This window comes from Ictalurus punctatus, chromosome 4 (genome assembly GCF_001660625.3).
Source record: "Ictalurus punctatus breed USDA103 chromosome 4, Coco_2.0, whole genome shotgun sequence".
Lineage (NCBI taxonomy): Eukaryota > Metazoa > Chordata > Actinopteri > Siluriformes > Ictaluridae > Ictalurus > Ictalurus punctatus.
In genome coordinates, this window is record NC_071284.1 from 17,329,011 (window position 1) to 17,344,242 (window position 15,232).

A 15,232-nucleotide genomic window follows, 5' to 3' on the forward strand; every position below is an offset into this window, starting at 1 on the left:
AACAAAAACAAATACATTTGAAAGAAGCTGTGGTACAAGCCTGAAAAAGCAACAAAAAAGAATGGTGAAACAGTTTGGTGAGGTCAGTGGGTGACCAGCTTCATACTGTTATTGTGAGAAGGGGATATGCAACCAAATATTAAATGTTATTTACTTTTGCTCACCTAAAAATTGGGTTGTCTGCCACCAAAGGTGATGTGTTTTAAGTTGTTATATATATATATATATATATATATATATATATATATATATATATATATATATATATATATATATATATATATATAATGTTAATATATATTATAATATAATATACACAGAGAGAGAGACACACAGTGGGAAAATAAGTATTGAACGTGTCAACAATTTTTTTCCAGTAAATATATTTCCAATAAGTTTATTCACATGAATTTTTCACCAGAAATCAGTATTAACTCAAGAAATCCGGAAATATAAAGAATTCACAACATTAAAGTCCATAAATAAAGTTATGTGTAATAAAGTGGAATGACACAGGAAAAAAGTATTGAACACACTAAGAAAAAGCAGTTCTTCAAGCCAAGGAACCAGCTGAAATCCGTAGGTATTTACAAATATACCTCCTATCTGTGCAAATTAATATAATCTGGGTTAGTAAATTGATGGTCTATAAAAAGGCTTTTCATTACCAAGGTGTCACATAAGCATCTCATGATGGATAAAAGCAAAGAGCTCTTCCAAGGCTTTCACAACCTTAACATATTGATGGAATCAGATACAGACATATTTCAAGACTTTTGAGTCTTCCAGTAAGCAACGTTGGGGCCTGTGCGTGGCCGTCATCAACCGGCCACGCACAGGAGCTCCTCGCAAGATTTCTGACCAGGTAGTGAGAAGAACAGTAGCCCAAGAGTCAAGGACAATTCAGAAAGAGCTCCAGAAACACTTGGAGGCAGTAGGTACCATCGTCACAGAAAAAACAATAGGTAATGCACTCCACCGCCATGGCCTCTATGCATGTTCACTCCATTATTTAAAAAAAGTCATTTGAACAAGCCTGTTAAATACTGGGAGAGTGTAGTCTGGTCAGACAAGAGCAAAATTTAACTTTCTGGTTGTCATATGACACTCCATGTTTGGAGAAGAAATGGCACTGCACAACACACTAAAAACACTGTACCAAAAGTGAAGTATGGATGTGGTTATGGTGTGGGGCTTTTTTTCATCGCATGGTACTGGCAGACTTCATATAACTAAAGGAACGATGAATGGAGCCCTTTACAGGGAAATTCTTGAGAAGAATCTGCTACCACCCATCAGGATGATGAAGCTGAGACATGGGTGGACCTTCCAGCAGGACAACGATCCAAGGCATATAGGAAAGGAAACTCTCAATTGGTAGAAAAATAATAAAGGTTTTAGAATGGCCCAGTCAGTCACCTGACTTGAATCCAATTGAACAAGATTTAAAGACAGTATTTTTAGACGAATGGGCCAAAATCACACCTGAATACTGTGGTTGATTAATTTCTTCATCCAGGAAGTGTCTTGAAGCTGTCATTACAAACAAAGCCTTTGCCACCAAGTATTAAATAAATTTCAGTTAGTGTGTTCAATACTTTTTTCCTGTCCTTCCACTTTATTACACATAACTTAATTTATGGACTTTAATGTTTGAATTTCTATATCTGTGTGGATTTCATTAGTTAATACCAAAGTCTGGTGAAAATTTCATATGAATAACCTCATCGGAAATATATGTATTGAAAAAAATATTTACACGTTCAATACTTATTTCCCCCACTGTGTGTGCATGTATGTGTGTGTGTGTGTGTGTGTGTTTAATTTTTTTTTTTATTGCTATTTCAGTTTTTTTCAGGTATCAAACCAAAATTGAGATCTTACCTAACTGCTCTGTTAAATATTTTTATGTGACTTCTTGTTCATACAAACCAAGAAATATAAAATTTATATACTTACTGAAACTTAAGATGACATGAATGGGTAACTGATCTAAAATCAAGGCCACTACCTTGACTAGTTTTTAGTTTGAAAATACAGCAGATGACTTCAACTACCTACTATAACATACAGTCAGGTCCACAAATATTTGACACTGACAAAGTTATTGGAATTTAACGGTCTAACATAGTACATTGGAGTTGAAATTAAATAATGAACATTTACTGAATGATAACCACAATGTGCAAACTTTCAGCTTTAATTTGAGGGTATTTGCATCCAAATCGTGTGAGCAGTGTAGGAATTACAGCACTTGTGGTCCTCACCTTTTTAAGGGACCAAAAATAACTGGAGATTAAGCAGATAAAAAGTCTAGGGTTGATGGGCATTTGAATTCGGAATCTGCTGTTGTTAACTCTCAATATTAGGTCCAAAAAGCTGTCACTGCCAGTGAAGCATGTCATTATTAGTCAAAAAAAAAAACAAACTAAACAAACCAATCAGAGAGACAGCAAAAACATTAGGCGTGGCCAAATCAACTATTTGGTACATTCTTAAAAAGAAAGAACACCCTGGTAGGTGTACCTGTGTCAAAGTCAGCAATCAAGAGAAGCTTTCACCACAGTGAATACAGATGGCTTATCACAAGATGTAAACCTTTGGTAAACCTCAAAAACATGAAGACTAGCATAAAGATTTCAAACTAAAACAAATCTAAACAAAAGCCTGTACAGCTCTGGAACAACATCCTATGGATAGATGAGACAAAGATCAATGTGTACCACAACAGTGGGAAGAAAAAAAAAATGGAAGAGAGGAAACTGCTCATGATCCAAAGCATACCACCTTCAATATCCTGTGGTCGACAAATAAAAATAACCATCTCCAAATATTTATGAACCTGACTGTAGATCAATGGAACTGAACAATAATCATTCTCTGATGCATCTTCTATAGTGGACCAAAAAAAAAGATTAGTATTAATTCAAAAAGTGCAACAGTCTCTTACAGTGACCAATGGCACCTTAAACACATCACCATAGAAGGAGGAAATCAAGTGCTTTTCTTTAAAAAACAAAAAAACCAAACAAACAACATTAATAAGTACCAACCACTATAAAACAGATTCCATGTTTTCACACCATTCATGATCTTCCAAGTTGTATATAAATTTTGTCCTGTTAATGTCTTTGCCCAAACTATCCAAATTAACGTCGGAAGAGAAAATTTCAGTGGATGTCACATACGCCTCATTATTCTTGATGTACTTCTTATAGTTGCAACGTAAACACTGCCATGTGGTGGTGTACAGCAGGAAGGCAATTATTTTCAGCACAATGGCCAAGCTCACATAGAGGTGGCGATAGGCCACATTGTCATATAGCACGCATGCACCCTTTGTGTCACACTCGCTGCTCCAGAACAGGCAGGTGGAGTCAATCCCCACACCGAAGATCAAAGGAGGTGGGATGAATCCTGTGGAACAGTAAGATTCAGTAATCATGGCTCTCTTTACAATTTTAATTAAATCATAGAGAGGAGATCATGTTAAATCTAAAGGACTGCTGCTTAAATCTGAAAGGTCTTCAGGGCCTTAAAATAACACAATCTGGACCTAAACTGCTCCTTAACTATCAGTGTATAGACGGATGCATCTTACCCAGCAGTCGCAATAAGAGAAACAGAACTCCAAGTGCATATGACTTCAACTCTGGGCTGACCGTCCTAAAAGTCATGGAAAGAGATGGAAAGAGAGATTGAGAAATAGATAAACAATGTGGTTGCAGAGTTCATGAGCCTAATGTCCTGTCTAGCAAAGACGAAAATGTTAGCAAGAAATGTTTAAGATGCATGAGGTTGTTCAAATCCTTTGCAGGCAAAATTGCATTAAATGAACTGATTTTACATTATAATGCCTAGGCAATTCTGTTAATTCTCTACAAGTCTCAAATGTGTAGGAAAAGGATGTGACACATTCTTAATTAGATCTTCTTTTTACTTGGACATAAGTTGAAATAGAGTCTCTACATGTCTCAAGCTGAGTTACCTGATGAGGATGATGACTGAGGGCGTCTGAGCCATGGCTCCAATCATGCTGCAGGCACAGATCACACACAGGAAAATTAGGAAAGCCTCCTGGCACCCAGGACTCGGGCATTTGCCTGGCACAACTGTGGAGGGAATGCCATCACCAGAAATGCATGCACATCCTGTCAGGTTCTGTAGGGGTTAAAGGGAAAACGGAAATATTAGTACAGAACCACAGGGAAAATTATTTATTGTTGCATTACAATAAAAACCTGTACTGACATTATTCATTATTTGCTAAACTTTAGCACTCTAACAAAATGAAAAATGAGAAAAACTAATAACAATAACACAATTTTTATATAAGTTAAGTTTATAAATCAGCATTTTACAACAATTCTATAAGCTCAGCAAAATTGGAAAAGAGGCATTTTTGGGACCTATATGAAATAAATGCTTGCAATTAAAATATTGATTAGTAGATGAATTGCAAAGCAGTTACATCAATGAGCCACCACCAGATTTTACAGTGGGCATCAGTGCTTTTCCTTGTTTGCCAAACAAACATAGCATGATCATGCAATCATTTCTTGGTAAAGTGTCAAATGGTCAAATTGTATTTCAGAACCCTGGTGTGTGAGGTTGTAGAAGAAGACTCGGGAGGCAAATGAATTTCTAGCCATTTATTCAGTCCCTGCTTTACAGCGCACTTTTAAAAAACTCAAACAGTAAAACAACAGAAAACAGGTCTGTCTTGGACTCGCAGCTTTCGCTCTGTCAGATTCAAGTTCACGCTCCGCAGTATGTTTATGGGTGTGTGTGTGGGTGCGTGCATGCATGCCATATGAGCTCCACCAGCTATATCGCTCTTTCACTTTCTCTCGGAGCCATCCGTCCTGCAGCTGCCTCCCCCTGGCGGGAGAGTTAATCCTCCATGACCATCTGTACCCCCAGCCTGTGGAACACCTCAAACTTAAATTGCAGAAGTGCCAGATACCAATGAGTGAGCCGGCAATGGCATCCTTCATGCAGTGGAGCCATTGGAGCGGGGCGTGATTGGAACAGAACGTAATAGGGCACCCCAAAAGGTAGTACTGGAGGGTGACCACCCACTTGATGGTCAAACACTCTTTATCAATCATGCTGTACTTGGTCTCCCTTACCGACAACTTTCAGTACAGCTCAGGGTGTCCCTCCCCATTCACCATCTGGGACAAAATGGCCCCCAGCCCGCTGTCCGACATGTCAGTTTGCAGAACAAAGAGAACAGAAAAGTCAGGAGAATGTAACAGCGGGCCCCCACACAAAACCTCTTTTACTGGGCAGAAAGCCTGCTCGTACAGCTCTGTCCACTGGACTGGATCTAGCACTCCCATTTTAGTGAGACCAGTCAGTGGTGATGTATGAACAATTAAGTGCAAACCTCCAATAATAGCTAACCAGCCCAAGGAACTGCCTCACACCAAGCTTAGATACCGTACTTCCACCCGTCCAATTGCACACTTATTCGGGTTTGAGTCCCACCCATCTCATGGATCTCAGGAAAGCCCTCAGATGTTGTAAATGCCATTGCCAATCATAACTATAAATGACTGTCATCAAAATAAGCAGGGGCATACTGTATGCTGGCAGAGGATTCTGTCCATGAGATATTGAAATGTCGCTGGGGCTCCAAACAACCCAAACCTGAGGCTGACAAATTGGTGTAACCCAAACAGAGTGGAAAAAGGCAGTTTTCTGTGAGATACTGGAGTCAAGGTAATCTGCCAATACTCCTTGGTTAAGTCCAGTGTCCACAAAAGCGAACCGTGCCTAACAGATCGAGCAGTTCATCAATGCAAGGCATTGGATATGCATCAAATTTACACACTGTGTTGACTTTTCTAAAGTCCACACAAAAACAAAGACCAGCAGGTTGCTCCAATGACTGTGGGACTAATCAATGACTCCCATGTCAAGCATAGCCTTGAGTTAATCCCAAGCCACATTTGTTGGTTTTTTTTGTGTTAAGGGAATCAGATGACCGGTATGGGGGCTGCGTACAACCACACCCGAAGGAGTCTCAATATGGTGCTCTATGAAGTCTGTTCGACCGGGAAGAGGCAGAAACACACTGGAAACATTCCTCCTTCAACCTGGCTTTTTGGGTGGCCGGTGGATTCACCAGCTGGCATTCATCACATTGTTGCAAATGCCCAGCCAATAAAAACCTGGCCATGATATGGTTTATGTGTTTTCTACTGCCCCAAATGCCCAGCCATGGGATTGTGATGAGCAGCAAGGAACAGGTGCTCATCAGTACTAACAACTGGGTCATCTCCTTAGTTTCCTTAGTTTGAGAGTCTTATATCACTCGATATAACCTATCTTTAATAATTGAAAAATATGGGTGGGATAGTGCAACATCACATAGGCTGAATTTGCTAACCATCAATTACTCTCACTTGGTCAAAGGCATGCCTCAGGGACTAGTTGCACAACTGCCCCAAGGGGTAATCCCCACTAGGATGGAGGGGCAACGCCATTCCCATCCTCCGTGTCCCCCTGATGTAGAGCTGACGTCAACGGTCCTGGTGGTCTCGTTACACCCTGAGTCCACCAAGGCCCGATGTGTACTCCCTTCTATACTCGCGTTCCTGCTTGATCGAGGGAGACCCGCATCATGTTAGGGATCTGGATTAGTGTTCCCACTTCCCTGACGAAATGCTGATCCTGGAAATGCCCATTGGGGGACATTTGGGTCAAGGAGAAGGGGGCAGGAAAAATGAAGAGGAAACCATATTTGGAGGGCCAATTTTGAGGCTCCCATGCACCTCGGTTCTAGGGAGCTTGGACCGGGAGAGGAGTAGGAGAGAGAAAAAAAAAAAAGGAAGACATTTGCACTAGTGATCACCACCAAGTGATCCTCCGCCAGCTGCACGGCTTCATCGAGGGACACGTGCCAGTGGCATTGGACCCACTCCACCATTCCTGTCGGGAGTGAAATGACGAATTTCTCCAACAGTCCTTCAGCTGTTGTGTTTAGGTGATGGGGCAGCTGACCTTAGGGAGCTGCAGCGAATGGAAGCATCGTTGGTGCTCCTTAGGTGCCCAGTTAACATGCTGCAAGACCGTCCTATTGACGCTGGAATACTCCAACTGTGGGCGGCAGTTGCTGGGCGGCAAGCTGGGCTTCCTTTGATAGGAAGGGGAGGAGTCACAGAGCCCATTCCTCCTCTGGCCATTCCCCCTCAGCTGCCACACACTCAAAGATCTCCAGGAAGGGAATTCGGAGTTCGATGGAGTAGGATGCAAACTTGTCTCCTGCTGATTTTGATTAAAATTGTAATTAATTAGTGCTTTTTGGTCATATAATATATTTTGACTTATTCTACTACTTTTCTTTGTTTGCACTTTTAACTTTGTGGCTCGTTAAAATGTCTGGAAAGAATACGAAAACCCGTGGTAGTATTTAGACACAACTCAGGGCTAGGGTGCGCGCCGCAAGCGAGTCCCCTTCTCCCTCTGAATCCGCATCCGCGTTGCCGAGCGGTGACCGTGACTTCGTCGCACTCAAGCTTGAGTTGCTGGCTTCACTGAGGAAGGAGATTGCTGATATTTTAAAAAAGGAGCTCCAGGAGACTCTCGGGGGTGCGCTGTCTACTATCCAGCTTGACCTGCAGGCCGTGAAAACACAGCAGGCTAGTGATAAAGTCGCTACCGAGGTTCCATATCAACACTGAAAGGTACTGCTGTGGAAATGCAGCACGCACTCTCCAATTGCACCGATGACATAGTTCATATGAAGACTACTATCGAGTCTCTCACTGCGACCGTGACTCAATTAGAGAATGAATGTGAGGATTTGGAGTCGAGGTCACGGCGCAATAATGTTAGGATAGTCGGAGTTCCAGAGGGCTCTGACACCTGTACAACTGCTGCTGTAGCGGCCTTGTTAAAAGAGGCGTTTGGTCTGGAGAAGGAGCCGGTTTTGGACCGGTCCCACCAGACCCTTCAGCCGAAGCCCAAGCCTGGTGAACGACCACGAGCTATTGTGTGCAGATTCCACTATCACAGTGACTGTGTTGACATTTTACGCCGCGTGAGAGAGATCCAGCGGATTAAAGTGAAGGATTTGACCATCTCCGTTTTCCCTGACTACACAACCAATATAGCCCGGGCCCGGGCTGCGTTTAACGAGGTTCGGCATCAACTTCGTGGTATTGAGGGCGCTTGCTATGGAATACTTCACCCAGCTCGGCTTCGCATTACATATAACAGTGCTTAGAAGGACTTTATTTCAGCGGAGGAAGCAGGAGACTACGTTAAACTCTTGATATCAGGGTGAATTGCATCACCTATATAGTGGAGTATTTCTTTACTTTTCTTTTATTCTTTTTTTGCACTCGGCCTTCCAGCTCTACAGAATTCGGATTCTTATTGAAGATATTGTCGATGCATTACTTCGTCTAGATTTTGTGGACTTACTCCTCTTAAATCTACTTCTGTATGTAATGTGCTTCTCTGTTTTGTTGCTCTGGCCGGGTTAGAGTTTCTGTTTATTTCATTTTATTAGTGCTATTTCCTCAACTTTACGTGCTACACTGTTATATTATTTGTTACAAGTCTTTAAAAGGTAAGGACATTATATTTGTTAATGTGCGCAGACTATTTATCAGATTTGAGGTCAGTAGGGGACTTTTCTCTTACTGGAATTTTTTTTGTTTAGGTAATTTTGTTTGTTAGTTCAGCTTACTCTTTGAGTTGTTTTCACATTATGGACAACTCTTGGTGGGAAACACTGCTGTCTCCCTTATTTTATGGAGACGTTGGGTGTGTGTTTGGGTTGGGTGGAGGTACCACTTCAGCTATAATTGGCTATTTATATTCCTATGGTTTACTTTATTTAAAGGGTTAGTAGTAATATGGATCCCAGCATAGCTGGGACAGGCACGCCTTTAAGATTTATTAGTTGGAACGTCAGAGGTATGGGTAATCCCGTCAAGAGATCTAAGGTTCTTACACATTTGAAACGTTTAAACTTCAATATAATATTTTTACAGGAGACGCACATACGTATTAAAGATCATCAAAGTTTACACTGCCCTTGGGTGAGTCAAGTCTTCCACTCGAACTTTAATTCAAAAGCAAGAGGGGTCGCTATTTTAATTGACAAAATGTTACAGTTTTCGTCCACTAACGTTATCGCTGATGCGAATGGTAGATATATTATAGTTGCTGGTACTCTGATGCAAAGACAGGTGGTGTTGGTAAATGTATACGCTCCAAACTTTGATGATGTGGAATTTGCTAATAGATTGTTGAGCAATCTCCCTTTCTTAAATACTCACCTGCTGATTTTCGGTGGAGATTTAAACGGTGTAATTGACCCAAACTTAGATCGGTCTAATCCCTGTACTCTGAATCAATCTGCAATGTCTAAAACATTTTCTGATTTTATGTCAGAATGGTCTCATTGATCCCTGGAGATCCCGTAACCCCTTTCTTAAAAAGTTTTCTTTCTTTTCCCAGGTGCATCATTCCTATTCGAGGATTGATTATTTTTTTATAGACAGCACTCTTGATTCTTGTGTAGTTTCTTCTGACTATTTGGGTATTGTCATTTCTGACCATGTGCCTCTACAATTAGATATTTATCTTTCTATTTATAAACGTAGCCCACCGCCTTGGAGATTTAATTCTCTTCTTTTAGCAGACAGTGAATTCTGTGAGTTCATTTCTACTTCTATTGATGACTTTCTTTTCTTCAATCAGAATGACTCCACCTCTTATTCATTGTTATGGGAGACACTTAAATCCTATATCAGAGGGCAGATTATTTCTTATTCTGCTCACTGTAATAAAAAACGCCCTGCTAGGCTTAATGAACTTACATTTGCGATCAGTAAGCTCGATCAAAGATGTGCATTGAACCCCTCTCCAGAACTTCTTAAACAACGTCTCCACTAACAGGCAGAATTTAATCTTATTTCGACTAAAGAGGTGGAACGCTTGTTGTTACGTACTCGTGGTTCATATTATGAACATGGCGACAAGCCAAGTCGTTTACTGGCACATCAGCTACGACGACAGGCTACTTCCCATCTCATACCTAGTATAAAAAACACTTATAATATTGTCACTACAGATCCCATGGAAATTAATGCTACTTTTAAATCGTTTTACTCTTCGCTTTATATGTCCGAATTTCCAACAGACAATACTAAAGTGAATGCATTTCTTCAAAACCTGTGTAACCGTTATTGATTTGAATACTGCTATGCAACTGGACTCCCCACTCTCTCTTGAAGAAATTTTAATTTCAGTTAAAACTATGCAATCTAACAAAGCTCCTGGCCCGGATGGGTTTCCAATTGAATTTTTTTTAAACGTTTATTGGAAAACTGGCTCCATTGCTTTTGGCTATGTTCAACGAATCTTTGGAATGTGGGTCTTTGCCTCCAACATTGACACAAGCCACGATAGCTCTGCTTCTTAAGGAGGGTAAGGATCCAACCTCCTGCGGTTCTTATAGACCACTGTCTCTGCTTAATGCAGATGTAAAGGTGTTGGCGAAAGTAATGGCATCTCGTTTAGAGAATATACTCCCTTATATTATGTCCGAAGAGCAGAACGGTTTTATGAAGGGACGTCAATTGTTTTTTAATACCCGTACACTCTTTAATATAATTTATTCAAAGCATTCATCTGTGCTCCCTGAGATTGTGATTTCATTAGATGCTGAAAAAGCATTTGATAGGGTTGAGTGGGAGTATTTGTTTGCAGTCTTGAGGAAGTTCGGATTTGGGGATGAGTTTATTTCTTGGATTAGCCTCCTTTATGCCAGGGTTCAGACAAACGATATTTATTCGGATTATTTTGTTCTCGGATGAGGGTGTCGTCAAGGTTGTCCTTTATCCCCTCTGCTTTTTGCTGTCGAGCTGCTGTCTATTGCACTAAAATCTTCTCCCTTGTTTAAAGGAATAGTTTGATACGGTGTAGAATACAAATTGTCGCTATATGCTGATGATTTTGTTATTGTATGTAACCGATCCTATTGTTGCTATGCCAGCTGTCTTGGGTGTTCTGGGGTCCTTTGGTGTTGGCTCTGGTTATAAATTAAATTTAGATAAAAGCGACTGTTTTCTTGTCAATACTGCAGCATTTTGTCTCCAACAGTCAGATTTACCATTTCGATTTAGTCAGTCAGGTTTAAATACCTAGGTATCAACGTGACACATTCTTTATCTAATCTTTCATCAGCTAACTTCACTCCCCTTATCTCAAAGGTTAAATCTAACATTCAGAGTTGGGGTAACTTACCCCTTTCTCTAATTGGCAGGATCAATGTAGTCAAAATGAATATATTACCGAAGTTTCTTTTCTTGTTCCAGTAAGTGCCTCTTTCTCTGCCAAAATCACTCTTCGATTCATTGGATAAGATAATTAGTACATTTATTTGGGGTGGGAAGCCACCAAGGGTTAGTAAATCTTTATTGCAGAAATGTAGACTTAGTGGAGGACTTGCATTACCCAATTTTCAATTCTATTACTGGGCTGCGCACATTCATAAACTTTGCTACTGGGTTAAATCTCTTGGATCTTCTTGGTGTAAATTGGAAATATCCTCTTTACCTGGAAGAATCCTCTTTACCTGCTTTGCTTTACTCCTCTTTACCTACAAAACTCTCCCTATATACTGATAATCTAGTTGTCCTCAACACACTTAAGACTTGGTATCAATTTAGACGGCACTTTAAATTTGTAGGTGCATCCTCTTTGGGTCCTTTAGTCAACAACCATCTATTTCCTCCATCGTGTTTGGACTCCACATTTTCAGTATGGCATGACAAGGGTATTAAACAAGTTAGAGATTTGTATGCCGATGGTGTGTTTGATAGCTTTGCCAATCTGGCATCGAGTTATGACCTCCCTGTGATGCATTTTTTTCAGTATTTTCAAGTTCGGAATTTCGTTTCTAGATGTTTTCCTGATTTCCCCTCTGCGCCTCCTGAACAGGCTTGGGAAAGCTTGTTTTCAAACAATCCACATCAGAGAGGAATGATTTCTAGGATTTATGATTTTATTCTGGCGCTAGGTAGTGAGTCGAGTAACAAAATTAGGAATGCGTGGGAAACGGAGTTAGGAGTACAGATAAGTGAGGAATGTTGGGAACGTGCTATAGGGAGGGTACAGTCTACCACTTCTTGTGCTCATCTTAGACTTATACAGTTCAATGTTTTAAACAGAGTCCATCTGTCCAAATCGAGACTTTCTGTGATGTATCCTGACATAGAGGACAAGTGTGATAAATGCCATGGCTCTCCCTGCCATCTTGGCCATATGTTTTTCTTCTGCCGTGATCTCCATGGTTTTTGGTCTGGTTTTTTACCATCATGTCCACTATTCTTAGGGTAGATTTAAAGCCTTGCCCATTGATTGCTGTATTTGGGATTCCTGATGACTCCCTGAGGGATTGTATTTGGGATTCCTGATGTTCCATTGAGCTTGATACAAAAGGATGTTATTGCTTTCACATCCCTTATAGCAAGACGTTCCCTACTGTTGCATTGGAAGTCTGCTAAATACCCATCTATCTCCCAGTGGCTAAAGGACGTGATGTTTTTTCTAAAACTCGAGAAAATAAGGTATACGTTGAAAGGTTGTACAGACAAGTTTTTTTTTTATGGCAACCCTTTATCGTATACTTTATGGAGTTAGACACTTCCCACTTAAATTTTTGTGCCTGTTGTTGGGTCTTACAATATCTATATAACCAGCGATAGTTATTGGGTAGCCATGATGAGCTGGGGGGGCGGGGGCGGGTTTACTTTTAATTTTGTGTTCCTTTGTTAGTATAAAAAGAAAAAAACCTGTGAATGTTTACTGCTGTGTGTTGCTCAATTTGTTTTTGTTTGTTTGTTTGTTTTGTCTTCTCAATGGAATATTTGGGAAAGGGAGGGGAGGAGAGAAGAAAAAAGGTGATGTTCAGCAGACATGTTTGGTAGACGTGTTCACCAGAAATGTTCAGCAGAAATGTTTAGTCCAGCAGAAATTTTTAATTCAGCAGAAATGTTCAATAGAAATGTTCAGCAGAAATGTCCAGCAGAAATGTTTAGTTCAGCAGAAATGTTCAATAAAAATGAAAAAAAAAAAAAAATTCTCTGTAAAATGACAATTTCTAGGGTTTTTTTTTGAAAGAGAGAGAGAGAGGCTGGTGAGGGAATGACTGTTTATTGCAGCTCTGACATAAGTGAGGACAGGAAGTAACTAGATTCTCAGATGTTCACAACATTAAATCTCACTATGAACTAGAGCTGCAACAACTAATCGAGAAAATCGATAATAATTGATTATGAAAATTGTTGTCAACGTATCTCATTATTGATTATTTGGTCTGCGCGCGGCACGGGGTGCATTTACTCACTACGTTACTTCTGTTCCGAAAACGCATCGGACAGTAAATACTAAAGTTGCATCCCAAATGACAGACTATACACTTACACTATGCACTATATACTCTAATGTGAATTTTAGAAAGGTAATATCATCTCAAATATATAACTAGCGATGTTTTTACTAACCGGAAGTGTAAGCCACTTCCTAGTCGACGGCACATGACGTCATACGCATGTAATGCGACGCCGCTAGCTTTAGCCTAATACCCAGAGTCAACGACAATGACTTTATTCAGTTTACTATTTGTCAATGTTACCTTTTATTCCCAACATGACCTCAGTCACCATCAGATGGAGGCGAAATCATCAAGTGACTGAGGAAGAAAGTCCTCTAAGGCAGGGGGGCATTTTATATTAAACACCGTGGAGATCAAACAGTGATGCATGAGCACAAACTTATGTTTATATCCAAAATGCTCCACTGTGTGCAAGGGGCAGGGGAAACTGGTGCAAATTGCTTAAAAGGTTTAGTTTAATTTAAGGTTATTGTCATTATATGTTGCATTTGCATGCTTGCAGTGTAAATTCTGTGTATATGTATGTGTGTGTGTATGTGTGTGTGTGTGTGTGTGTGTGTATATATATATATATATATATATATATATATATATATATATATATATATATATATATATATATATATATATATATATATATATATATATATATATATATATACACACACACACAGTATCTCACAAAAGTGAGTACACCCCTCACATTTTTGTAAATATTTGATTATATCTTTTCATGTGACAACACTGAAGAAATGACACTTTGCTACAATGTAAAGTAGTGAGTGTACAGCTTGTGTAACAGTGTAAATTTGCTGTCCCCTCAAAATAACTCAACACACAGCCATTAATGTCTAAACCGCTGGCAACAAAAGTGAGTACACCCTTAAGTGAAAATGTCCATATTGGGCCCAAAGTGTCAATATTTTGTGTGGCCACCATTATTTTCCAGCACTGCCTTAACCTTCTTGGGCATGGAGTTCACCAGAGCTTCACAGGTTGTCACTGGATTCCTCTTGTACTCCTCCATGATGACATCACAGAGCTGGACATTAGACACCTTGTGCTCCTCCACCTTCCATTTGAGGATGCCCCACAGATGCTCAACAGGGTTTAGGTCTGGAGACATGCTTGGCCAGTCCATCACCCTTAGCTTCTTTAGCATGGCCGTGGTCACCTTGGAGGTGTGTTTGGGGTCGTTATCATGCTGGAATACTGCATACTGATCATGCTCTGTTTCACACTCATGCACCCCCAGACCATGACACTCCCACCACCATGCTTGACTGTAGGCAAGATACACTTGTCTTTGTACTCCTCACCTAGTTGCCACCACACACGCTTGACACCATCTGAACCAAATGAGTTTATTTTGGTCTCATCAGACCACAGGACACGGTTCCAGTAATCCATGTTGTTAGTCTGCTTGTCTTCAGCAAACTGTTTGTGGGCTTTCTTGTGCATCATCTTTAGAAGAGGCTTCCTTCTGCGACGACAGCCATGCTGACCAATTTGATGCAGTGTGCAGCATATGGTCTGAGCACTGACAGGCTGACCCCCCAACCTCTACAGCAATGCTGGCAGCACTCATACATCTATTTCCCCAAAGACAACCTCTGGAATGACGGTGAGTACGTGCACTCAACTTCTTTGGTCGACCATGGCGAGACGTGTTCTGAGTGGATCCTGTCCTGTTAAACCGCTGTATAGTCTTGGCCACCATGCTGCAGCTGAGTGTCAGGGTCTTGGCAATCTTCTTAAAGCCTAGGCCATCTTTATGTAGAGCAACAATTCTTTTTTTCAGGTCCTCAG

At 40.5% G+C, this 15,232-nt stretch overlaps 1 protein-coding gene across 2 annotated transcripts in view; it reads right to left on the reverse strand.

Moving 5' to 3' along the window:
- Positions 1 to 2,184: 2,184 nt before the first annotated feature.
- Positions 2,185 to 15,232, reverse strand: part of slco3a1a (solute carrier organic anion transporter family member 3A1a) — an 85,840-nt gene continuing 72,792 nt past the window's right edge. For both annotated transcript variants that reach the window (XM_047153478.2, XM_047153477.2), the window contains exons 8-10: positions 3,989 to 4,161; positions 3,602 to 3,666; positions 2,185 to 3,417 (exon numbers count right to left, since the gene is read on the reverse strand). In XM_047153478.2, coding sequence (XP_047009434.1) covers positions 3,056 to 3,417; positions 3,602 to 3,666; positions 3,989 to 4,161 — 600 coding nt within the window. In that variant the 3' untranslated portion in view covers positions 2,185 to 3,055. The remainder of the gene's footprint in view (positions 3,418 to 3,601; positions 3,667 to 3,988; positions 4,162 to 15,232) is intronic.